Raw genomic sequence first — 27,421 nt, 5'->3', positions numbered from 1 at the left:
ATGTAGTCATATCTAATGAAATAGGGGCCCACAGCTTCACTTTTCTGTGGGCATCCACTGACACATGAACCAGACATCCAGCATTCTTGGCATTCCCTTGTCAATCAGTGAGTAAAACTGATTTGAACAACATATCGAGGTATAACGCAAAGCAATTAACTTTTTCCATATGGTGATAAAATAACATAACTTGTGATATAGGACGAATAATAAATAGTTTACTCCATCTGCAAGGGATATAAATGATGTGGTCTGGAAAAGGTATGCAGCTAACATTTTTTTTTCTTCTTTTTTTTGCTATGGTTTAGTCAACAGCATTACCACAAATTTGGGACACAGCCCAAAGTGTCTTTGATTTATGATCAAAACAGAAATAAAACAGAAATAATTTCCATGCAATATACTGTAAATAAGGTGTCTTCACTACAGAGAAGGTGGTGAACATAGAAAACAGACATTTTTAGACTGAACGATTGCTCTTGTTTAGGGTGGTCTCCAAGTTGTGAAGAAAAAACTGTATCCATAATCATGATTCGGAGTCATTTAATCTTCACACATTTGGTGTGTGCAAAATCTGACTCTTAACTTACTTACTTAGAGGGTCCCAAAGCCACAGTGTGAGAACTCCCATGTAATGACAAGCTTTTAGTTAGAGGCACAGCATCCAAATTATAAAACTCTCTTTGTTGTTTATTATCAGAGATGAAGAAGTTTAGTCTTTAAATGATCACTGTTTGTAATTTTCACTTCCAATAATAAGGCAGACAAAAAAGCCTTCCTCAAAAAAGGCCAAGTCTATTTAATAACAATTTAGATAAGATCCCACTGTTTAGATGCTAATTTCTTTTGAAAACAGAGACTATGGCCATGTTTATACTTGGTATTAACATCAGTCTCCAGTGATTCCCTTAGAAGCAGTCAGGCAGTCACTGAATGCGTAACTACAATTATCACTTACTATGTCAATGTCACTTTATGTTGATTTAGAACAAATTATTTGTCTATTCACGGAGTTTTCAAACTTTTTGATGAGAAGGACCACCTAATATGCTGTGATGGACCAACATTCATGATCCAATTTAACTGTGTGAGGAAAAAGTGTGATATTAAACAAAACACTTTAAATACTGAATATTTTTTGCTGAACTGTTAAAACGATAGCTACCAACAGAACTATAAATCACAATTAATCTTATATTCCAGATTATGCTTCAATTTAATTTTTGAATTTATGATTTTTATTTTTACCTAAAAAAAAAAAAAATCATAACCCCCCTAAAAAACATTTTGAAAACCCCTGATTGATCGAAGTTACAAATTCAACCTCTTGATGAGAGCTGCTAAAAGAAAGAAAAGCATGACATTAAAATATAATATACATACAATATACATTAAAACATAAAACAATTATATGAAATTAGAATAATATTTCTTATATATATATATATTTTTTTTTTTTTTTTTACTATATTTTTTTACTTTTTTACTGTATTTGTGGCCAAATAAATTCAGCATTTTTCAGCTTAAGAGACATCTTTCAAAATATTTTTGGGGGAATTTTCAGGGGCCAGCACGGCCGGAGTGCAATGGCCTCGCCTCGCCCTGGGTGAACCACCTTCTTGATCATGGTGACTCCCCTGCCAGGTAAGTATCTAAATATTTATATAGTGCTTTATATACAGTAATAGAGATTGTTTCAAAGCAGCTTCACGGTATTAATGTTAAGCTTCACATGTCCAAGCAGGCATCACTCTTAGTCTACTTCTGATATGGTGTCTTGCATGAATAATAGTGAAATAAAAACACTCCAACATTCTGTTGTGGTCAAAGCATTGCATTCTGATTCTGCTGCCTGTTCACTGCCAGGCTCATGAATCACCAACAAAGATGTAGATAGCATTTTCCAGAACTGTTAGAACAGGGATCTGTTAAAACAATACTGTGTGGGTCTAGTATATACACATGCATGAATGAAAATGACTCAACTAATTCTGGTTATCATCTTAGGTTACAAACAGCTTCACTCAAAACAAGATTGAACTAAACAAGAAATGGTGCTTGGCACACAGAGCTACTCAAATGAGCTAGAAACACACAAAACAGATTCCCAGCCATGTCAAAACACACAGTGACATAATCCCACCTATGCATTATGCTGTCTACATGGAAAACCCCAGATATTATATGAACCATACAACTTCAAAACATATTCTTTGAAAGTTTCACTCAAAGCTAACATGAAATTCCATGGCATGGGGAATGAAATGGTCCTGGCTTCAAAATTAATCCCTGTTGTTTGGTGACTGACTGTTAAAGAAAGCCAATACTTAAGGATTAGCAGACCAACTGTGACCTTTTTTGCTTGTTTGTAAGAATGACTAAGAGAAGTCTGAGTTTTGCTGATAAAACAGACCTACGAAGCCAACATATCTCTATATGCTCATATGTAACCATAACCTACTCTTCTTAAATTAACATGGTAATCCTGTGTAATGAACTAAGAAATTATCTAAAGGTGACGTCTTGCCTCAAGCAACATCAGAAGCTTTACATTCAACAGGACCACTGAGAATGACAAAGGGACCCTTCATCAGTCGAGCCGTGCCTGTCCCGCAATTAGCGGTAGGCAGACTGAAAAGAGAGAGCCGGTCGCATTGTATTCCATGAGATGATTTTCCAAAGAGCGTCTAAGATTTCCAGCCACTCGACTCAAGATAAAAAAGGGCAAAGGAATGATAATCTGAGGAAAAAATCTCTCTGAGAGCTGTGGTGACACTTGCCTCAGGGGAGTATGCATTAACTCAATGTGTTTTGTGGACATAGTAAATTTACCCCAACAATAGGAGACATGAGACTCATAGGCAGTGACTCTACATTCTAAAGTCCTAAGCAAGATAAAATCATAACATCAGTCAGCACCAGGTACCAATGTGGACTTGACCCAACTAGCCTCTATTCTTACAGGCCTAAACTCAGAATGACCTGGATTCCAGTAGAGATACACAAGTATTCCTGTTTACTGGAATTAGTAAGACAGATCACGCAAGGCTACATTTGTTTGTTTAAAATTACTTTAATATTGGAAAATAGACTATTTAAATACATTGTAAAATGTATTTCTGTGATGAAAGGCTAGATTTTCTTCAGCAATCACTTCAGTCTTCAGTGCCACATGATACTTCAGAAATCATTCTAATATGGTAATGTTATAAATGTAATACAACATTATAAATGTCTTTACTGTCACTTTTGATCAATTTAATGCATACTTACTGAGTATCAATATCCATTGGTCAAAAGTTTACATACCCCTTTCCGATTCGAAAAAATATTAATTCTATCACCACAATAAGAGGGATCATACAAAATGCATGTAATTGTTTATTTAGTACTGACCTGAATAAGATATTTCACATAAAAGATGTTTACATATAGCACACAAGAGAAAATAATAGCTGAATTTATAAAAATGACCTGATTCAAAAATTTACAGTCCCTTGAATCTTAATACTGTGTTCTTCTTACCTGAATGATCCACAGCTGTGTGTTTTTTTTAAGAGTTATTCGTGAGTCCCTTGTTTGTCCTGAACAGTTAAATTGTCTGCTGTTCTTCAGGAAAATCCATCAGGTCCCACAAATTCTTTGGTTTGCAGCATTTTGTGTATTTGAACCCTTTCCAACAATGACTGTGTGATTTTGAGATCTATCTTTTCACACTGAGGACAACTGAGGGACTCATATGCAACTACTACAGAAGGGTCAAATGTTCACTGATGCTCTAGAAGGAAAAACCATGCATTAAGAGCCGGGGGTGGAAACTTTTAGAATTTGATGAAAGGGCAGTACTAAATGAAAAAAATATTATTTTTAAGCAAAATAAGAAAAATTTACACATCTGTATTCTGTTCAAAAGTTTCCCTTAATGCATGTTTTTTGGGGGTCATCTTTATAAATTCAACTATTATTTTCTCTTGTGGAATATATGTAGACATATTTTATGTGAAATAACTTTTTCAGGTCAGTACTAAATAAATAATAACATGCATTTTGTATGATTCCTCTTATTTTTGTAAAATAATTCACATTTAGCAGATTCTGAAAGGGGATGTAAACTTTTGACCTCAACTGTATGTTTCTGTTTTTACAAGAAAGCACTGTTCTGAATACGGATCTTTAAATTCACATTGTAATATGAACATTAACTCTAGGGGTGTGCACGGATAGTCGAACATTCGTTCTGCTCTAATTATTCGATAAATAAAAATGATATTCGAATTTCGCAAAAAAAAAAAAGAAAAAAGTTCACAATAAAACCTAATTTGGTCACTTTCTGTGATTCTCCACGCCATATTTGAAGATGTATGCAAGCAAAAAATAATTAATGAATGAATAAGAGGCCGTTCACATATCGCGCCTTCTCCTTCTTTCCAAAGGGCTCGGGCAGAAGTGCTCCTGAGGTGTCTGCCGTTGCTAAACAACAATGACGCGCTCTCTCCATGAAGACGCGGAAATTTCAGCAAAGGATAAATGGATTTGCAGCATAAAAAAATCGCTTTCAGTAGCTGGCTACTAAATTTATTTCAAAATGGCAATCCATATACAGCAATGATCAGCTGTTCCTTCATCTTGGCTGATCTTTCAACGTTGTTAAGGGAAAGGATGAAGCTGAATGTTTAGTTCTTGTCACATGACCCGCGGTGCGCTTGCGGCATTCTAAAAAGTTTTTAACTCGATGCGGTGCGGACGTGCCTGGAAAAAACGGACCTCCTCTTCTCGCGTCTGCCCTAGACCCTCGGCACAAACATTTCAGGTTTCTCGATGAAAACATGAGAGAAGAAAGAAAAAAAACCTTTTTTTGAATATTATCAGAACATTTTCCTTGATGCGAGTGGTGCGGATGCAGCTGCCGCCACCAACGATGAAGAGGATGCAATGCCCACTCGTCGGAGAAGGCTGAGCCAGTTCTTCAGCGATGATTACAGAGAGTCCAGCCGAGATGAGTGGGAACAGTTCTTGCTTCATCCACCAGATGAGGATCTCATTCAGTGGTGAAATGAAAACATGAAGTGCTTCACAAAACTTATTCGCTTAGCACACCGTTATTTGTGAGTCCCGACAACGTCTGTGCCGTCAGAGCGCGTTTTCTCCGTGGCCGGCCTTATTGTTAACAGACTAAGGAGCCGACTTTCCCCCGATCATGTTTACATGCCTGTGTTTCTTAACAAGAACATGTAAAACAACAGAAAAAAAGCAAAAAAGATTTGCTGACAGTTTCAAAGTTAAGTGTAGGCTACGTTCTATAATAGCCTAATTGCTGCAGGCTGCTTTACGTTTTTTCTTTGTTCACTTTTTTTTTTTTGCTTTTAATCTGTACTTTTGTTTGTTTGCACGCATTGTTAAAGGTTTTCAGCTACAAAACACGATGTGTAATGTTCAAGCTTATTGTGTGTAAGCTTGTTCAAAATGACGGAAACAATAAATGTTGATGAAAAGTAACGTCTGTCTCATTAAACTTAATTTAAATAAACGAATATTCGAATATTCGTTTTTTTGTGAGCTCAAAAATTCGAATGTGATATTTGCGGAAAACGCCCTTCCCTTATTAACTCACAAACATTAAACAACACAGTACCGTCATGTTTGGATATTTCAAGTTGCATATGAAAAACATACAACATTTTGCTCAAAGAGTAAATGAGATACCAATTTAATAACTATAAGAATTATCAGAAGTCATTTAGTCACAAATTGAGCTAAATGTATATTTCTTAGTGCATGCAATCTGCAAAAATTATGCAAAAGCAAGATGCATCTATTTATCTTTTACATTCAATTCAGATAGCAAACTCATATCGCATCTAAAACAATAACATTTGACATGGAACCCTAGAATCAGGTAACTGTGTAAAAATAGTTTACAACTGTGTCCTGTCCACATCAGAGGATGAATGCAGATGTTTAAGAAACATTAACTGATCCAAACAGCCAGAAAATGATTCATTCTCAATCCTAACTTTGGAGCCCATCAGTAACTCAAAGCAGTTCTTCACTGTAGTCCATACAAATAAATCAGCAAATCCAAAGAAACAGTATTGTGCCCAGGGTCTCACTTTACACAGCATTTTAGTTCACAAAAGGGATAGCAGAAAAAGTAAGGACAAAATCGACATCAGTGACATAAAATTCCAGAACACAGGGAAAAACTGTGCCAAAGATTGTATTATGCTGCAATGGAGTAGAAAAAAAAAGAAAATCTATTTCTCCAACTTATTTATTGGGACAATGGAAAATGTCAACTTTCATGCAACCCGTTATCTGAACTGTAATTTTCAAGCATGCAGAAACGTAGCCGGTGTAACTGGTGCATAAAGGCATTATAAACCTGAAGCATTTCAATGAACTCCACCAAGTTACTGTACAGCAAAGCAGCTTGGTAAATTTCAGCCAAAAACCCTGTAACAAGAGAGTCAACAGTTGACTCGTCCAGAATGATGGCCCTCCCTCACTTTTTGTGTGGATATGTTGATGCTTTGTAAAAGAATGGACTGGCAAATCCTTCTTTGCTCTCTAAACGTTCTAACTACCCCACAATTGGTTTAATTCCCTTCCCTTTTTGTGAATGTCTCAAAGCATGGCACTGTGCCATCTGGCCTACATTACAGAGAAGAATAGAGGACTTCCTTCATTGTTTCGGTTCCAGCTCAGAGAAAGGACAGTTGCGGTCTCTGAACATGCTGAGCAAAGTGATGCTTTGGCTTTTGTGCTGATACAAGCCCAAGCAATTAACAAAAAAATGTGAAAACTTAGAACTTCCAGCCCATGCAGTCTGTTTATACTTAGCAAATTAGATGCCAATACTTGCCAATGCCAATTCGTAAAGGTAAAGTAAAGTAAATTTAACATTTACAAACCCATTTGACTTTCTTTTTGTTTTGTTCTGCAGAACACAGAAGGAAACATGAAGACCATTTTCCATGCTCTTCTCTTTGCATTTACAATGGGGACGGAAGCTTAATAAACTAACAATATAAAAGTTTTGTGAGGTCATACAATATATACACGCTATTATTTAAAGTTTAGTGGTCTTTAAGATTTTGGGCAAAATAAATAAATAAATAAATAAAAATATTTATTCAACAAGGATGCATTAAACTGATCAAATTAAATTTATGATGTTACAAAATATCTATGTAAAACATATATCATAAATTGTTATAATCATTTAAGCCATTTATATACCATATTTTCCGGACTATAAGTCGCACTTTTTTTCATAGTATGGCTGGTCCTGCTACCACTAAAGGTATATCATTGCTAGGCATCTTCAGGGCTATCATCCACTCGCGAGGCAGAGGCGCAGGCGCCCTACTATGGCGCTGTTTTTGGTAAAACATGATTTCATTAAGTTTTGTTTTATGGAAAACTTTTTAAAAGATATTCGTTTTTTATACATTTTATCTTAATTTTGATCAATGTTTTATCAATTAATTGCCCGTATTTAATAAATAAGAAGCAAATATATAGCAGACAATGTAATAACCTTAGTGTAATTGACAGAATTACTAAAAAATATTTTGCTACTTAAAAGTCAAAGATTTTTTGTGTTCACAAATGTGTTAGCTATGGAATGAAATATCTGATATTCCGATTGTCAAATACATGCAAGTGTTGTTTAAAAACCTTTATAACGATCGCGTTAGTTGAGCTGTATATATACATATATATATATAAACGGAAAACAAAAACAACGTGAAAAAAAACAGCTGGCTGATCTTTTACGTCTGTTAACTAATGACTCATGCAGTCATTCGCGTGGTTGTGATTTTTTAAAAGTGGAACGTAGGCCTATTTTTACATTTGCACGTGACTGTTTTGAACCCGTGTTTAGACCCGTGTTTCCCCTGTGTCCGACCCGACCCGCACCCGTATCCGACACAGTTGGATATTTTTCACCCGTTTCAGCCAAATTTGTGGGTCACCCGTCGTACCCGAACCCGTGCAGGACTCTACTGCGCAGTGCTCCTGTAGTCTACCACTGAAAACATAGAGTGCCCTCTCGCGGCTGTAGACGGTAATATTTTCTCTTGGTTCTTGGTTCTAAATAAATGCGACTTATAGTCCAGTGTGACTTATATATGTTTTTTTTACTCGTCATGGCGTATTTTTGGACTGATGCGACTTATACTCAGGTGCGACCTATAGTCCGAATTTTTTTTTAATTCATTGTTGTTTAGTCTTCTCACTGTGTGTTTAAGGGTTTGTCTTCACAAATAAGAGATAAGAGGAAATGTTTATGGGATGTTGTAGTGAAGCAGTTTGGTATAACTCTACTTGTTGGATTTGGTGCTGGTCAGATAAAGTCGGAGCATTAAAACATACAAGATCACTTCTTTTCCTGCTTCTGTTCTTCTCAATTCTCAGAATCAACTGGTCTTCATTGGAGGTGAAAATGGTGATGGATTATGATGCTTCTGTTCTTAGGTCTGGAACGACATGAGAATTTGAATTTTTGTTGAACTATCCTTTTAATTCCCTCAAGTCTTCAAATAAAGCAACGTCCTTTCAAAATAAACATACATCCAAGTAAAATCCACACACCCCTGACTCACCACTCATGAAATCAGAGAGGGGGAGGAAATGGTCACGGCACAATGTTTGTTCTATCCCAGCATGTCTTAACACGCCTCTAGCTGTCAAATCAAAGAAGAGAGCTGCACTAGCAGTGAGAAGGATCCTTTAATGCCATTTCATGTGAGCTCCTATAGAATAAGGTGTTGCTATTGAAAACAGGGTTTTTGCACCTGCCTCAAGAGGGCCTTTAGAGTGTTAAGTCTCATTGCATTCATCCCTTGACAACTAAAGAGCATGAATGATACCGTCTCCCATATCTGACCTCAACCCCCCGTTCCCAGAACTCTCAAGAGAGACAGACTTGGGTAAAGGACCTCCGCAAATCTGTGTTTTGTTCTCAAGCCCACTGCTCTCGATGATAATCTCCCCTGCCCAGGGGATGGACGTCTTTCACACTATTGGGGAGAAAGATTTATGTGGGGTGAAACAAGAGAAGTGTTCATGGACACTGCAGTTGAGAGAATGAATGAAAGGAGGGAATTCCAAACGTCATCTTTTAAATGCTACATCAAAGAGTGAACAGCATTAAAAACCTATTTCAAAAACACAGAATCTACAAAAAGAAAAGACAACCCATATCAAGAACATATGGAGCAGCAATAGACCCTGAATTGCTCGGAGCGACTGAAGGTATCAGTTCACTGGCCTTTGCCCTAATAGTCTTGTGTGGTGTACAGTGGTGGTCATTCAAATCCCACCTTCATTCATGAGAATAAAGGCAATGGTATGGATTTCGTGGGATGTTGTATCTGGTTTCCTGCAGCCCTGCGTTCAGCAGACTGTTACTTGGGACATGTAAACACTTCTTAAGCTGGTGGGAGTATAAAGTGCCAGGTAAGGGGATCTTACTTCTCCCACAAGTGCCAAATAATGCTTTGTGCCTGACAAATCTACACCTTCGTAGGCATCGAAACCATTTTCCTATTGGCAGCCCCTCGTTACTGACCAGTTGTCAAGATCTACTGTCGAGATGACTATGCAATCATATTTTAATTATCTCCTACTGGAAAAAATATGTTGTGTGGTTGTGTGATATATGCATGCTTCATTTAACATAATTTTGTTGGATGAATAAAATTAACCAATTAATAATCAAAGCAATTACAAAAGCAATTAAAAATCAAAAGGCTGAAAAATACGGAGTTTTTTTTTTAAGCAATAATCGCAATATGAAAATAATAAGATGTCTGCATGCCAAAAAATTCTCACTAAATCAGTGCTTACAGGCGAGATAAAACAAGTTCAGCCCTCATCTACTGCAATTACACATAATAATTCTTATAGAGAACAATTATTCAAAACAGTACTCGTGTGCCAGCTGTCATTTAGAAGACAGAAAATTAAAAATGAGTATATTTAGATACATAAGAAGAGTGCATATAAGCTTTGTTAATTACCCATTTAAAAAAAAATTGTAGAATCAGACTCAATTTGACAGTTCTATAAAGTGTAAATATAATAAATAAATATAATATATAAATGACTATATCCATTATATTGTTCTATTTTAATCATTTATACAGCATTTTCAAATATTTTAAGATATTTTGTGATGTTTCTTAGGCTCACCAAGGCTGCATTTGTTCAAAAATATAGCAAAAACAAAAATTTTCAGTAACCAATTTCTATTCAGTCTTCGTGTCACATGACTCTTCAGAAATCATCATAATATGCTGATTCTAATATGTAAGAAATGATTTTTTATTTTATTGTAATTTTTTTTATCAATGTTAAAAACTATGTATATTTTTGTAAGCACTATGTTTCCAATATTCTCTGATGAATAGAAAGTTCAAAAGAATAACATTCATTCTAAATATGTATTTTATATATATATATATATATAATAATATATATAATTTCCTGAATAAAAGTTTTCATTTCTAAAAAAATTTTTTATTATTATTAAGAAAGTTACATTAAATAATGGATGAGACATCTACCAAGCATCATTCTTCCTGGCTCACAAGTGACAGGCCACAAATCTCTCCTATGCACCTCAGATCCACTGAAGTACAAATTTACACCGATGACAACAGACAGTAATAAAGACAACATGCAGTCTCCCCATCCCCACCCGTCTACCCCTCCTTATCAACACAATCTTCTTCAACAGCAGCTGCAAAAGCAAGACACTAACCGTAAAACCCAAACAGGAAGTCAATCTATCATCTATTATTACACAATTCACCTTACAATAAAACTACACACATCTATGTCTGCATAATGCAATTTCACAAAAAGTCAACTTTTCCCATTTGCTTTTAACGCCTTTAAACCACAGGTGTATTTTTGAGTGAGAATGTGAATGTGAGATGTGTACAGAACCCATTGGCCTGTCATTTGTCAAATAACGCCATAGAGGTAAACTGCTGCCACAATTACAGGTGAAGGGAGCGGAAAAAGTAAGGGTTTCAACCTGGGCAGGAAGGACTTCAGGAGCACTCAGGGGCCGCTCTGTGGCCTATTAGCCATGATGATAGTAGGGTGCAGGCCATAAAGAGTATTACAAATCGTTCTTTCATGACACAAGAGCTGTAATTATGGATTTCCTATTGGTTTTTGGCACTGATTTGCTAAAGCTTCATGTGAGAGCAAGAGGTTCAGACACCAAGGACAGACGCTACACACACACAAAAAAATACAAACAACAGCTGCTAGCGCTAACAGCCTCACCCTGAAAAGGGAGAGGACATGCTGCAGCAAATTCAGATAAAAGCAAAATATCTTGTGGTATGAGCCGGTAGTACATGTATGCAAATATCTTCTAGAATTGTGGTTTAAAGCTCAAAAAGCTTTGAAGATCACTAAATCAACACTTAGAATAGACCTAATTGTCTCTGAAAGATATCATTTAGGCAGAGCTGCATTTATGGAACTGGACCAAAATGAGAGACCTTTAAGCTTCGACCTCATGAATAGCCACAGCGCACACCTGCTTTTATTGAGAGGACACAAATCCACTTGTGGAACAGCTGATAGCTCATTGTCCCAAGCAAACAAAGAACAAATCCAACTTTGTGACCCAATAAATTTAAAAAAAAAACAGTTTAAATGGCGACCCAGCTGACAAAAAAATAAAATAAAAGTTGCTTAAAGGACTAGTTTAGCAAAAAATAAATGTTGCTTCAAATTTACTCACCAAGATGTATTTGAGTTTGTTCCTTTGCCATAAGAAAATTGCGGAAATTTAGCATTACATCACTTGCTCACCAATGGATCCTCTGCAGTGAATGGGTGCCGTCAGAATGAGAGTTCAAACAGCTGATAAAAACGTCACAGTAATCCACAAGTAATGGACTCCAGTCCATCAACTAAAATCTTGTGAAATGAAAAGTTCTGAGTTTGTAAGAAACAAATCCATCATTAATGCATTTTTAGTCCATAATTCATTTCATAACATTTCATCCAATGAAAAAGTCAATCCCCTCTTTTCCTCTTGCATAAAAAAAACATAAACATATTTGTTTAGAACCGTTTTGGACTGATTCTGCGTGTAAACACTGCTTGATCTGTGCATATTTCTCTCCTTAGAAATTATGGACTTGTATTTTAGCAAATTAGATTTTTTAAATAAATGTATCAATCCAAACAGTAACATACATACCTGCTACTAATACTACACTCTTGACCTCATCTGCCCTAGATCTCGGACATTACACGTGCTATTAGAAGGCACACCCTTTAAACACCCCCAAACATTAAGAAGAAACATATGCTCTCATTCCTGTCACTGAATGTTAGCAATACCCTCTGTTCTTGCATCTATTACTGTGAATAGATTACGACACTGTGCTGTAAAACACAGATGTGTCACAGTGAGTTCCCATTCATCAGTGTGGTCCCCACCCTTTTAGCTGGCAACTGGAGTATCACATCTCCAAAACAAGCATCTATTTAAAGCAAATCTGTGAGACTAGTGATAAGACGTCATTTGGGCATTTTGAATGTATTGGACGATAACTGCTTGTCTAATTAACAAAAAAAAGAGATCTCATTTTGACCCATCGAATGAATTGCCTTGAACACAGCAGTGTTAGGTAACTTTGCTAGACTGTTCAAAACAATGAAGTCCCAATCTGTATTGCATATGTAGTCTACATAGGTTTCAAATTTATGAGGCAAAAAGCCACTGGCAGCACAGCAGGCAAACTTACAACATGAACTATTAATCTCTGGTATATATTTTTCATGTTGAAGTGTGAGATATGGCTCATTGCATATAATGTAGGTCATTGCTGGGTCATTTTGACTAACTAAACAAATTAACCATGAAAAATAACCAGATGACTGCTGAATGACATCTAAGAGTAAATATATTCTCTGTGCATTCCAAGTATCTGAACAATTTTTGTTTACTTTTGGAAGATACACAATTTTGTGTTGGGTCACTGCTTGTTAAAATTATAAAATTATAAAATCCTGAAGCAGAACCTTTTAAGAACCACTGATCTAGAGAATTTTTCCTCGCAAAAAATCTTAATTTGTATGAAGCTAAATTCAAACAAACTGCTTATATCTTCCATGCAACTCTTGAACTATTAATTTCTTAATAATGTTGTGAGAACATTGCATAGTGTATGGACGTATTTAAGAGTAGAAAAAAAATTAAATGAGAGCTATTAGTCTCCTTGACAATTGCAAATCATCTGCATCAACTGTTACCATTTCAGAATGCCTCCAGTTTAATGGCAAATCCAGACTCTTTGTACGGATGAGGTACATGAGAAGTGCACAAATACACATTCTCTCACTCACTCACTGACCTCCACACACACACACACACACACACACACAGTTTAGCCATCTCTTGATCTAAGGGGCTCCCATTCTCACAAAGTGGGTTAAATACAGCCCATTTAGCTCACGGGATAATGCCATCTCCACTGCTTTTCTTGAAAAGAAGAGGTGGGTTAAAGAAAAATCCAATTCACATTCACATTCACAGCCAAAGAAACGGGCCCCCACTAGAGTCTGAGTGGGGAAAAGACTCGGCTATGAGTGGATCTGTTTATTGACTGAAACCACATGAGTTTCTGAACCAGGACAGAATTTAGAACATCCTTCTGCACTTTTAGTTTCTTCTAAAAGAATGGTAATACCAAAGGAAAAATGTCCAAGTTGCAGTTCACACACAAAAAAAGTGGATGTTGATTCTAACTGCCAAGCTTGAAAAAAGAAAAAGCACCATTAAAAGCATGTAAATCTGAAAATAGTGACAAAATAATTAATTTCTGGGTGAACTCTTCCTTTAAATAAGCACTGCCATTCACCTACAAGAATGTTGCCGCTGGCTAAAAGGTCAGGCTTCACACATGCAACACGCCCTTCCATCAAACACACCATAGATCATCTGTGTAAAAAGTCAATGAAAACTCAAAGACTTCTATGTTGTAATGATTAAGTTTTATCCATGTCATGAAAAAGGAGGCATTACGTTCATTTTAAAATATGATTAACAAATACGTTACTACCTGTGCGTGTTCAAAGGAGTCATCAAAACATGTTTAGACAGTAACATAAATCTAGCATCAAAACTTGCATTTAAAGTCATCATGTCATATCATGTTTAATCCACCCTTTTAACCTCTTCAACAAATTTCCAACAATAAATTATTCCATAATGGAAATGCAACACAAAGTTGATGCTATTTTCTGAAGGGGATGTAAATGCTATTAGATCATCAATCCAACAAGAAACAGATGAGACATTTATGTAATAAAGTAACTAATTATAAAGAAAAAGCAATCAAAAAGGTGTCAGAATCACCAAGTCCAAATTTATAATAAAAAGAGAAAAAACAATACAAACTTTTTATTTTTCTATTGCAACCAAAGTCCAAATATATAATATAAAGAGAAAAACAATACAAACTTTTTCTTTTTCTTTTGCAACCAAAGTCCAAATATATAACAAAAAGAAAAAAAAATACAAACCTTTCTTTTTCTATTGCTAGAGTATTAACTTGTTTATAGAACTATAGCATACAATCAATTTCAAATATGCAATTGGTTTTGTTAATCTTAAAAAGTTGGTCTAACTAAAGCACTGCACAGAGAACAGGTCATGGAGGTTATTTGGTCTCCAGGTATCAGAGCACGGAGAAAGCTTTGTTTTGTGTAAAAGCATATTGTTACTTGCAACCGCAGAGCTCTCAACAGGACTTTCCTGCCTCCTATCGCTTTGGCATCCATATACAGCAGGTGGGAACCCTTGTTTGCTGTGATTTTTAATGCATAATTTCACTCAGTGATTGAATATCCCAGTTGGGTGTCCTTTTACAGCTGTTCTCCTCCTACCTGCTGTGCAGCCTCAGGCCACTATCAGTCACAGAGCGACAAAATGATGTCAAGACAAAAGAAAAGTCCACTATGAGGCAAGAAAGCAGTCTGGACTCAGGCAGCCCTAACACAATATCAGTCTCTTATACAAAGTGAAACAGATTATTTAAATAACAGAGCAACTCTTTCTCAGCTACTATCAAAACAGATGACATGGATTTGACATGGAGTCAAAGAGTGAACACTAGAACACTTTTACCTACAGTATTAAAAATCATTCGGCACATCAAGAATTTACTACTGCGCATAAATCTTTAAATCCAACCAGGGAAACAGACCTGCAAGGTATCTATTATATGAGATGAAACACTTAAGTATTTGAATGCCTCAATCAAAAATGCAGATGGCACACTTACAAACTTTGATGCAAGTCTGTCTGTTATCCTTCTATAATGTAATGACAGCAACAGTGATCTCTGTCAATCAAATATTTATAAAGAGGTTCTCAGTTTCTTAGGCCTGCCACACATGACAGCTGTACAGACTTTTTCCTAATTAAATGGTCTGCAGCTGAACTCAGGGGAGAATGATCCACATCTGAAAATGCTCCATAACTTCCAATACTACTGTAGGGTGCAGATCCCACAAACCACAGCAGAAACATCAAACAAGTCCAAGCTAATGCTCACAAGATCAGAGAAAGACACTGGATGGAGAAGCACATTTTGGCTAAATGTCTTTATCTAATAACATAGCAAAGAGGGAAATTTAACAGACTGAATTTGAAGAAAACATATTTTGATAACATGCACCAGGGAAACATAAGTTAGGAAGATGTGTTAGATAGATATTATGCTGAATTGACAAAAAAGTATTAATTGTGATATTTAATTTTTTTAATGCTTGACATTCTGCTGTTTTGATCAGCTACTACTGTGGATCTACAGAAAATAAAGTCTGTAGCCTATCTCTCGACTTTCCAAAAAGTCTTGGGACACACGTGCCTGTGGTCCATCTCGCGTCCCGTGTGGAACTGTACTGACCTCTCCTCTGCGACGCAGCCGGTGACAGAGCAATGAACACGCAGCAGAGGAACCGCTCCAGAAACGCGAGACACCTGCAACCATGAACCACAGCTGATTTTTTGTTTTGTCCATCTTTATCATTTACACTCCAAAAAAGCTTTTCTGTGAAGTGCATTTCTCACTTATACCTTCTTGCCATTTCAGTTTGTAAACCGTATCTGTACCGCCAGCTACATGTGACCCTGGTTGGAAGGTGGAGCAGTTTCCAGCTTTAGAGTTAGCAGAGCGCTCGCGCCGGTGCAGCAGCAGCTGATGAGAGTGATCCGGGAGCCGCACTGATGAAGGAGACGGAGCGGGAGGACAGCGGCGCACCAACAGTTCACCGGGAATCCGCTGGGTCCTAAAGCTTTCCTGGGCTGACTGGACAACCCACCTATACCAGCCCCTATGACGTTTTTCAAATATTTTCTGGGAAAATATGTCTTACTGGTTGGAGACAAAGATTTCATTCACTGCCCACTTTTGCCAGGAAACACATTATTTTTGCAATGATATTGGATGATAAAAGAAATGATTTTTTAATTAATGTAATGTTGATTCTGGGAAAAAAATTTCATTCATAAATGCAAATGTATGAAGATGAAACCTTATTTTTCTGTATTCAAAAGAGACTTTATTTGTAATTACTTTCCATCATTGGAATGTATGAAAATGGAAAAGGCCCAGAAATTTGTAGGAATAATAAGAGACTTTGGTCTCTTAGAAGAGGAATGAAGAGACCCCCTTTTTTAATTCACTCTCTTTTACTTTTATTACTATTATTACTATTATTTATTCAATTGATATGTGCCTTGCTTGAAGCCCATTTAACTACTTCTGCTAATGCCATTGTAGATGTACAGTATATTTTGTTTTGTTCTTGTTGTTCAATAAAAAAAAGCCCCTGTGACGCCCCGAGCTTCCATTTCAAGTACAGAAGCCCTAAGGATCATGTATTTTGTTTTTTCTCTTGCTCAGCATCTATTAATATTATTCTGTTAATTTAAACGTTACGACGTAGCCCCGCACATGACATGCAGGAAAAAATAGTAGGCTAAATGTACTAAAACGTGCACACGATTACTATTGCTTTCCCTCTATTTATTTTGTTCACTCGATTTATAAATAGTGCGCACGATTTACTAATTCGTTCCCTCGATTTGCTAAATCGTGCGCACGATTTAGCATATCTAGGGAACGCAATAGTAAATCTTGTGCACGTTTTAGTACATTGAGGGAACGAATTAGTAAATCGTGCGCACAATTTATTTATTTTTTCTTGCATGTCATGTGCGGGGCTCCGTACTACGTTACATTATTAAAACGTGTTAACATTATGCACTGGGAAATAACAAACCAGAAACAGTAATATTTTCACTTACACTAAAGATTAACAAATACTTTGAAATATATAGTCTATTGCTCACAGTTAGTTAATATTAGTTAATGCATTTACTTATGTTAACAAATTTGACCTTATTGTAAAGTGCTACAAACCCAAATCACCCAGGAATTTTGTTTGCATTTTTAGCATTATTTAGCGTAGGCCTACATTACATTATTTACTGTAAAACATGTTTTCCGTGACCTCAACGTAACAAAAGTTGTTTTCTTAAGAACTTGACTCTTTTTTATTTCTTTATTATTTTTATTTTAATATCCTTTTACATCAGAATATATAAGTAAATAATGTACAAAATTAAAATTCCTAGGTGAACTAAAATGGTAACATTAGCTAAAATCAATAAATGTATTAGCTTCTGTGAACTAACAATGAGCACTATATATTTTAAATAATCTTCATAAATGTTAGTTAATAAAAGTATAATTCCAATTGTTTGTTCATGTTAGTTCACAGTGCATTAACTAACGTTATTATTCTTCTAATTTTGTATAAACAGAGCAAATATGTAGTTGAAAAAATAATATTACTGTTAATCATATGGCTTTATCTGCAAGATTGCAGATACCTGTGTGGGGGAAAAAACTATGGATTTCTTTGATGACGCTAGATGAGTGTTGCTTTTGTAGTCTTTATTTCAAAGCACTGCCAGCCTGTTAGCAGACAGATCATTCACAGTAAATCACTAGCATCACTGTTATGAAATGATAAGTGTGTAATATCTGCGCCAATGTGGCACCTAACAAAAATGCAAAAACAATTACGGCAGTCTCTCTCATTCACCAAACAGATTTTGTTTGCTGACTACGACTAGTGATGCAAAATTGAATCGGCATCACCAAAGTGATTTACAAAAATATTGTCAATTTCAAAAAGGTTTCCTAAACAACTCCCTGTCACCAAGGTGTATAGTCCTGCTGCAGACTCACACCATTGGTTGCGTCAATTTCACCATATCAGGTTGGATGAAACAGAGTAATGTTTTGATAACCAACAAAACTTTACCTACAGTTGTCTCTGCATGTTAAACTTGGATAGCACATTAACAATATGACATCACCTTGTTTGTACTGAGGAAAATTTCGAACTGCCATTAAGAAAAGGGGTCAACAAAAAAACAAACAAATCTGATCCTGTCTCTGAATGGGAACAATTTCAAATGTGTACAGAGTTCCTCCTTTGCTTCCAGCCCTAATTTGTCTCCCAGATGAACTTGTCACCGGCGCTCTTGAGAGAAGCATGACCTAGAGTGCAATTTTAACTTGGGGTTACATAGTGTGCTTGTGCAATGCAAAGGATAAGACGAAGTCCATTGTGAGCAGATTGCTTCTCGTACATAAAAGTTAATCACTTCTCAAATATGTCTGTCACTGTCTGGTATGCTGTCAGCTAGAATGGACTCATAAAATCAGAATACCGATAAGATGTGTCCAATGAGCGCAAGACTTCGAATTCTTAGGGATTGCAAATGTTCTTTCGTGCCCACTCTGGGTAAACATGCTTCTAGACATAGTATGGGATTAAACAAAGACCCTGTTAAGGGTAATCACATAATATTTCAGCTTTCTTTCAAGCTGAACTCAGACCATACATTCTTTACAACAAGTGCGAGGTAAAAGAACCTGTCGCCCAATCAGATTTATGCACCAGTGTGAAGTGGGTCAATAAGAGTGCAGCTTTTGTTTTCCCAGTCAGGTCAGCTTTCTAGGGAACAGCGGGTCACCCAGAGAGGAAGAGGAACAGACACACACACACACGCACACCTTTGCGTACGGAAACACCCACTGGCACACAAATGCATGCATGCATACAGCAGTAAGGCCGCCTCATCAAAGCGTCTCCAGCATGTTCTCATTATGAGCACTCTGCACCATGGGTAACCTCTCAGTGAGGAGGAGAGGGAGGATCGCAGAGGAGTCTGATGCTAGTTAATTTCAGTCACTACCTCTGGAGCTAAAGCTGTGATCAGCAGTTTGTGGGCTGCTGTTCAAACACGTTCGCGGACCCGATGAGCTTAGTATTCCTATAAAAGCAAAGAATGCATTAAGAACATGGCAGAGAAATATATGAGTATGTATATATTAAGGTAAATGCAAAATATTCAGCATTTTATCACCATAATCATATGTAAGACAGAGGCACGTTAAAGAGATTTATGTTTAAACTGGCATTTTATCATTATAAATGATGTTTATGTCAGTCCCTTTAGTAGAATCAACAGACTCAGCAAAAACAAACTAAAAAGTATGTTAAAAGGTAATAGAACAAAAACAAGTAATGTGTGTAAATAGGTTATTTTCGTTGCCATTAAAGTGAAATATCTGAACATAAACAATAGGAGCCTGAGAAAAAGACTAATTTTAGAAGAAAATTTCAGACGGCACTTAGAGGCTTTTGCATCTGAACCCTTCATATATATATATATATATATATACACTCTATCAGTTCTGAGTATATATATATATATATATCAGCAATTTTGAAAAGAAAAGCCAGAATTGTATATAAAATGTTGCAATTTACTTTTTTTCTATTCGCAGTCGACCATCTGGATCACACAGTGTGTTTCCATAAGCTAAAAAAGATGCTTACTATGTCAGGAACGTACTAATTTTGATTTCAGGAAGGACTTTAGACCTAGAAAAAAATATGAACACCAGATTTTTGGCAACCAACATTAAAGGAGCAGATTTCCTTCACAGATGAAAGAATCGAGGTAAACAATGTTTAAAGAGTGAAGCCATGTATTTAAAAAAGGTTGGTAATCTAATCAACAGAGCTAGTAACTAATAACCGAATTAAACAAATACACAACTAGATCAGCCTTTCACCAGACACACATAACTCCTAGAACCAAGACAGCATTTTTCACAATTAACAGTCATTTCACAGTTCACTAGTCGAGAAGAAAAGCTGTTCTTTCCCAGTCTGGGCATTAATGGTAAATTTAATGGGTAAAAGGGGGGAAAAAATCTTTAGTTTAGTTCTCAAAGTGACATAAGTGTCAAACACTCACAGCCCTGTACAATGAATAGAATAAAGAACAAGTTTTAAACACTTTGGTCATACACCTGGAATCAATAAAAAAAAAATCAAGTTATGTTGTATAATCCCCTTGTCACGGCTTATGCTGCTGGAAGGAACACGGAGCAGAGGGATAAACAAAACAAGGATTTATTAAATAAAACATAAACAAGGTGAGTCGTAAATAACAGGTGGCAAGAGGCAAGTGGCAAGTAACAGGTGACAAGTAGACATTTAGACGAGTTGACAAGTAACAAATGGACAAGTGGACAAGCAACTAGTAACGAGTAGACGAGTAGACCCGACAAAACAGAACTGAAAGGACAAGGCTTAAGTAGAAGGGATAATTGGGGAAACACAGGTGGATGGCATGACTAAATTAACAGGGACATGGAACACATGGGGAAATGAAGAGACACACCTGGAAACTAATCAAACCAGACACGGAAGACAGAAACTGGGTCACAGGGGCAAAAACACACAAAATGAGTCCAGGTGTGTGACAGTACTCCCCCCTCCCGGTAGGTGCGTCCTCGCACCGTAGAAACAACAAAGGGAGGCGTGGGTGGGAACTTGGGAGGAGGTTCCGGTGGAGGACAGCCTCCCAGGAGGGGGCCAGCAGACAGGGACTACAGAGGAAGGAGCCAGGGAGGAGATGACGGAGGGAGGAGCCAGGAAGGATGTGAAGCAGGAGGTACCCAGCAGGACCCAGGCCACAGCCATAACGGCCCAAGGTGGGGCCGACTGTGGAAGGAGCCATGGAGGAGGAATGGTCACTGACTCCAGGGACTCGACCCACGGCAACGGAGCAAGTGGAGGAGGAGCCCGAGGCGGAGACGGAGAGCCGAAGAGCCAGGGTGACGGGGAGGAGCCGGAGGTCCTAGGCGGAACAGATGGCTCTGGTGACTGACGCGGCGATGTGGATCCGGAAGGCCGCGGTGAGGCCAGAGTGACCGAGGACTGAGGTGTAGCCGAGGGGATGAAGGAGCCTGACGGAGCCGGAGGGACGGAGGGATGAGGCGAAGCCGGAGGAGTGGAGTCCCGAGGCATAGGATGGACGACGCCAGACCAAGGCGGAGCCGGAGGGACGAGGGAGCCAGGCAGAGCCTGCGGACTGCCGGGCCACGGCGGAGAGGAAGGAGCTAGGAGCCATGGTGGAGCCGACGGGTCAACGGGCCGAGGCGGAGTCCAGGCCTCAGAGGCTGGAGGCGGAGGTGAGGGAGACGCCGACCAAGGCGTCGCTGGAGGATGGCGGTCCCGCTGAGCTCGCACCACAATGATGGTAGGCTGAGGGCGAGCAGACGACAGCGGAGGAGGAGGCAGGAGTGGGTGGGAATTTTGGAGGAGCAGGCATTGGAGTAAGCTCTGGGGCTGGAGCCCTTCCTGGGCTTAACGGAGGATCAGGAGCCCGTCCTGGGCTTAACGGAGGATCAGGAGCCCGTCCTGGGCTTAACGGAGGATCAGGAGCCCGTCCTGGGCTTAACGGGGGTTCAGGAGACCGTCCTGGGCTTAACGGGGGATCAGGAGCCCGTCCTGGGCTTAAAGGAGGATCAGGAGCCCGTCCTGGGCTTAACGGGGGTTCAGGAGCCCGTCCTGGGCTTAACGGGGGTTCAGGAGCCCGTCCTGGGCTTAACGGGGGTTCAGGAGCCCGTCCTGGGCTTAACGGGGGTTCAGGAGCCCGTCCTGGGCTTAACGGGGGTTCAGGAGCCCGTCCTGGGCTTAACGGGGGTTCAGGAGCCCGTCCTCGGCTTAACGGGGGATCAGGAGCCCGTCCTGGGCTTAACGGGGGATCAGGAGCCCGTCCTGGGCTTAACGGGGGATCAGGAGCCCGTCCTGGGCTTAACGGGGGATCAGGAGCCCGTCCTGGGCTTAACGGGGGATCAGGAGCCCGTCCTGGGCTTAACGGGGGATCAGGAGCCCGTCCTGGGCTTAACGGGGGATCAGGAGCCCTTCCTGGGCTTAACAGAGGATCAGGAGCCCGTCCTGGGCTTACAGGAGGATCAGGAGCCCGTCCTGGGCTTAACGGGGGAACAGGAGCCCGTCCTGGGCTTAACGGGGAATCAGGAGCCCTTCCTGGGCTTAACAGAGGATCAGGAGCCCGTCCTGGGCTTAACGGAAGATCAGGAGCCCGTCCTGGGCTTAACGGAAGATCAGGAGCCCGTCCTGGGCTTAACGGGGGAACAGGAGCCCGTCCTGGGCTTAACGGGGGAACAGGAGCCCGTCCTGGGCTTAACGGGGAATCAGGAGCCCTTCCTGGGCTTAACAGAGGATCAGGAGCTCATCCTGGGCTTACAGGAGGATCAGGAGCCCGTCCTGGGCTTAACGGAAGATCAGGAGCCCGTCCTGGGCTTAACGGAAGATCAGGAGCCCGTCCTGGGCTTAACGGAAGATCAGGAGCCCGTCCTGGGCTTAACGGAAGATCAGGAGCCCGTCCTGGGCTTAACGGGGGAACAGGAGCCCGTCCTGGGCTTAACGGGGGAACAGGAGCCCGTCCTGGGCTTAACGGGGAATCAGGAGCCCTTCCTGGGCTTAACAGAGGATCAGGAGCTCATCCTGGGCTTACAGGAGGATCAGGAGCCCGTCCTGGGCTTAACGGAAGATCAGGAGCCCGTCCTGGGCTTAACGGAAGATCAGGAGCCCGTCCTGGGCTTAACGGAAGATCAGGAGCCCGTCCTGGGCTTAACGGAAGATCAGGAGCCCGTCCTGGGCTTAACGGGGGAACAGGAGCCCGTCCTGGGCTTAACGGGGGAACAGGAGCCCGTCCTGGGCTTAACGGGGGAACAGGAGCCCGTCCTGGGCTTAACAGAGGATCAGGAGCCCGTCCTGGGCTTACAGGAGGATCTGGCATAGGTGAATCGGAACCCCCCTCATTTTGACCCATTTGGCGCTCCATATTTCGCTCCCTCGTGGTGGGCAGTGTCGCCGGCTCTCGCACCTGGTCTGACGGGATGCTCTCTGGCTCTCCATCATCGGTGGGCTCGGGCTTATGCCTCGTACCGTGGGGAGATTGTAGGCTGGGCTCTGAGTCCAGAGTGGACCTGGCGAGATCCTCCATTGGGCCGACCGTGAGAGGGGACCCATTTCTCACCAGATTCCACTCTATAAATGCGGCGAAATCCTCCCGAGGACCATCTTCGGGTGACAACGCTCTGCACCTAGGGTTCAGGCTGGCGTGATAAAAGGTGCAGAGCGCGTGGTCCGGGTAGCTGGTGGCATTAGCTAGCCAGAGAAACCGTCTGGTATGGTCCTCGAGAGACAGTCCCTCCGGCTCCAGCAGGAGGAGGAGGTATTCGGGGCGATAGAGGGGATCCATGAAACACTACGGAAAGAAAAAAGACTGTGAAAAAAAACGGAAAACAAAACGGAGGGAAAACACGCAGTTTTTAACTTTTTCAGGTCGGGTCTTCTGTCACGGCTTATGCTGCTGGAAGGAACACGGAGCCGAGGGATAAACAAAACAAGGATTTATTAAATAAAACATAAACAAGGTGAGTCGTAAATAACAGGTGGCAAGAGGCAAGTGGCAAGTAACAGGTGACAAGTAGACAAGTTGACATTTAGACGAGTTGACAAGTAACAAATGGACAAGTGGACAAGCAACTAGTAACGAGTAGACGAGTAGACCCGACAAAACAGAACTGAAAGGACAAGGCTTAAGTAGAAGGGATAATTGGGGAAACACAGGTGGATGGCATGACTAAATTAACAGGGACATGGAACACATGGGGAAATGAAGAGACACACCTGGAAACTAATCAAACCAGACACGGAAGACAGAAACTGGGTCACAGGGGCAAAAACACACAAAATGAGTCCAGGCGTGTGACACCCCTTACATAGCAATAACCAAAATCAATTATAAGTGCTTTGTTTTTTTGTTTTTATATATAACCATTATTTAACCTTTTTATTGTTGTCAAAATGTGAGAGTTATCACTTTAAACAACTCATGAGAAGAACTCAATAGAAAAAATGCTACATCAAACCACTTTCATATGGTTTTTCATTGTTGGACTCCTAAATAAAAAATAAAAAAACTTTTCATGTTCAAAATATTTGACTTAATCAAGCCATAAGACACACAGTCCTACATGTGCTTCCAGGCTAAACAATTTTCAAATATTTCAAACATAAATGCGTTTTACACTGAGCTATTGTGTATCAAAGAACAAATAGGGTCAAGATCGTTTTACAGTTTGTTCCACCTGTCAAAAAGCTGTTAAGACCCAAGTTGTAGTTGGTTTACACCCGGTGATAGAACATCCTTATCTTGTCTGTCAATTTTTTCTCAGAAAACATGCTTCATTGTACTCATCCATGTCCTCCAGCTAAGCTCCAATCATTTCCCTCTTGATTTGTATTGTGCTGCTGTTGTGCAGAAATAATCTGCAGTTCTGTTTCAAACATAGGCCCTTTGAATTTATTCTATTTGGGATAGTCAATTATCAAAGACTCTTCTGTTTAGAGATGAATGTGTCTGGTCTAGTTGTGGATTTTTTTCTGTCAAGAGTGGATTTCATATTTAAACTTTTAGAATAGTGACTCAAATTCCACTAATATGACATTCAAGCTGATGACTGATCCATGTATGCTGCTCTGTTCTCAAGGAATTTGGATTGGTTGTGTTATGCCACAGTTGGGACTTGATGCAAAACAGTGAAAAAAATTGTTTGAAAGTTGTTGTTTTTTGGGCTGACACATTTTTAACAATACAGTATGTGCATTAGGGATGTAACGATTCACTCAACTCACGATTCGATTCGATTCATGATTATTTTTTTTACAAAATGATATTTAAGACAAATTATTAATTAAATGTGTCCTTTTATTATTGCTTTGACAAAATGCTGTAAATTTCTTTGTGAAATTGATATATAACACTATAAAACTATACTAATATAGCATTTGCTCTTTTGTTGGATTTGATTGCTTCTATTGTCCTCATTTTCAAGTAGCTTTGGATAAAAGCATCTGCTAAATGACAGAAGTTAAATAGAATGTAAATGTAAATAACACAACTAAATTGAAAATTTAAAACAAGCCCGAAATCAAATAAATAAGTAACACAAATAAAATACATCTCTTCATATAAACAAAATAAGGCTTCGTCTGTGCTCTTTCCATTTAGAATTAGAGGCAACCACTGTTTTTTAATCATGATCCAAACAAAGATGCTACATACATACAACATGAGCACTTTTTAATCTAAATTAGATTGTAGAATTTCAAAATCTGAAGCAAAAACAGAATGATTTTACTTCAATTTTGTGAAACTACACATAAACATATCAGCATGGAAACAGAAACAGCAGAGGAGCTGAACGAGACGCAGATTCACTCTCTGCCAGCAGGTGGAGCTGAAAGCATTTCCTTGGTTACCGCTGTAAACAAAGCAGCGCTGCACTTATGAACTTTAATATGCATTATACAGAGGCCAGATGAAAAGAAAAAATACCATCTAAACTTCTCTAAAGACAGTAAGTTCCCCTCAGACATACATTCATAAAAACTCCTCCCCCTAAATGAATCGCGATTTGTTTAGCATCTCAGCTGATTTGAATCGTCATATATTTACATCGATTTTCAACTGGCTCGCGGTTAATCGTTGCATCACTAATGTGTATTCATTTAGTATTTGCAGAAACACTTAAGCTAATGTTTAAAAGACTGAGGTCAGTAAGAAAGTTTTTGTTTTTTAACAGATGAATACTTTCAGTAAGGATGCATTAAATGGTAAAAAGTGACCGTGAAGACATTTAAAATGATTCAAAATAAACATTTTATTAGTTGAAATAAATATAAAACGTTTACAAAAATTGTTTCAAATAAATGCTGTTCCTTTAAAAGTTCTATTTATCAAAGTATCCTGAAAATTGTTCTCAGCTTCCGCACAAACACTAAGCAGCACATCTTTTTTCAAGATTAATAATAATAAATGTTTTCTGAGCAACAAATCATCATTAGAATGATTTCTGAAGGATCATGTGAACCTGAAGCCTGGAGTAATGGCTACTGAAAATTCAGCTTTGCTGTCACAGGAATAAATTACATTTGAAAATATATTTCAATAGAAAACTGTTTATTTAAATTGTAATACAATTTCACACTACTACTGTTTTTACTTCATTTTTGATCAAATAAACGCAGCCTTGTTGCACGTAAGAGACTTGCATTTTTATTATTCACAGTATGCCTTAAACTATGGATCTAGGGCCACACTTTTAGTAATATGGGTGAGGAAATGGCTAACAATGACATTCATGAAAGAATCCTGTTATCTGATTGTGGAATCAGAAAGAGGGGCCTTTTGCCTCAGGTTGGGTAAAGTGCATAAATCTTGTAGCTATAAGAAGTTCAGATTGGATAAGCTTTATGCTGTTTAATGTATGACAACAGTCTCCAAAAAAGGTCTCATTACCTTGAATCTTTTCAGGTATTAACATATTGCCCAAAAATGTGATACAAGAGCATTGTGCCTCAAGAGGAAGAATGTGCAGGTGTTACTAAATGATGTGTTACTGTATATTCATTCAGAAATACACTTTAGTTCAGCTTTGTAAGATACATGTTGGTTTTTTACAATCACTTCTCCCACAAGTTGTTGTTAAATTATCGTCCTCCATGTCCGCTGCGTTCTCAAAACTCAGGCAATTTGATAATACCTAGAATATCAAAATCAACTGCGGGCGGCAGATCCTTTTCCTATTTAGCGCCTAAATTCAAAAATAACCTACCTACATTTGTTCGGGAGGCAGACACACTCTTGCAGTTGAAATCTAGATTAAAGACCCATCTCTTTAACCTGGTTTACACATAACACACTAATACGCTTCTAATATCCAAATCTGTTAAAGGATTTTTAGGCTAAAATTAGGTAAACCGGAACAGGGAACATTTCCCATAACACCCGATGTACTTGCTACATCATTAGAAGAATGGCATCTACGCTAATATTTGTCTGTTTCTCTCTTGTTCCGAGGTCACCATAGCCACCAGATCCAGTCTGTGTCCAGATCAG

The 27,421-nt window shown here is 38.9% G+C and overlaps 1 protein-coding gene and 1 pseudogene across 2 annotated transcripts in view; both read right to left on the bottom strand.

Moving 5' to 3' along the window:
- Window positions 1-16,312, bottom strand: part of LOC132095461 (collagen alpha-1(XVIII) chain-like) — an 83,652-nt gene extending 67,340 nt beyond the window's left edge. For both annotated transcript variants that reach the window (XM_059500479.1, XM_059500480.1), the window contains exons 1-2: window positions 16,127-16,312; window positions 15,957-16,030 (exon numbers count right to left, since the gene is read on the bottom strand). In XM_059500479.1, coding sequence (XP_059356462.1) covers window positions 15,957-16,030; window positions 16,127-16,137 — 85 coding nt within the window. In that variant the 5' untranslated portion in view covers window positions 16,138-16,312. The remainder of the gene's footprint in view (window positions 1-15,956; window positions 16,031-16,126) is intronic.
- On the bottom strand, window positions 1,498-1,652 carry LOC132095683 (U1 spliceosomal RNA; annotated as a pseudogene).
- Window positions 16,313-27,421: the final 11,109 nt, after the last annotated feature.

This window comes from Carassius carassius, chromosome 19 (genome assembly GCF_963082965.1).
Source record: "Carassius carassius chromosome 19, fCarCar2.1, whole genome shotgun sequence".
NCBI lineage: Eukaryota > Metazoa > Chordata > Actinopteri > Cypriniformes > Cyprinidae > Carassius > Carassius carassius.
The sequence above is the reverse complement of the archived record's forward strand: the minus strand, read 5'-3'. Positions and strand labels throughout refer to the sequence as shown.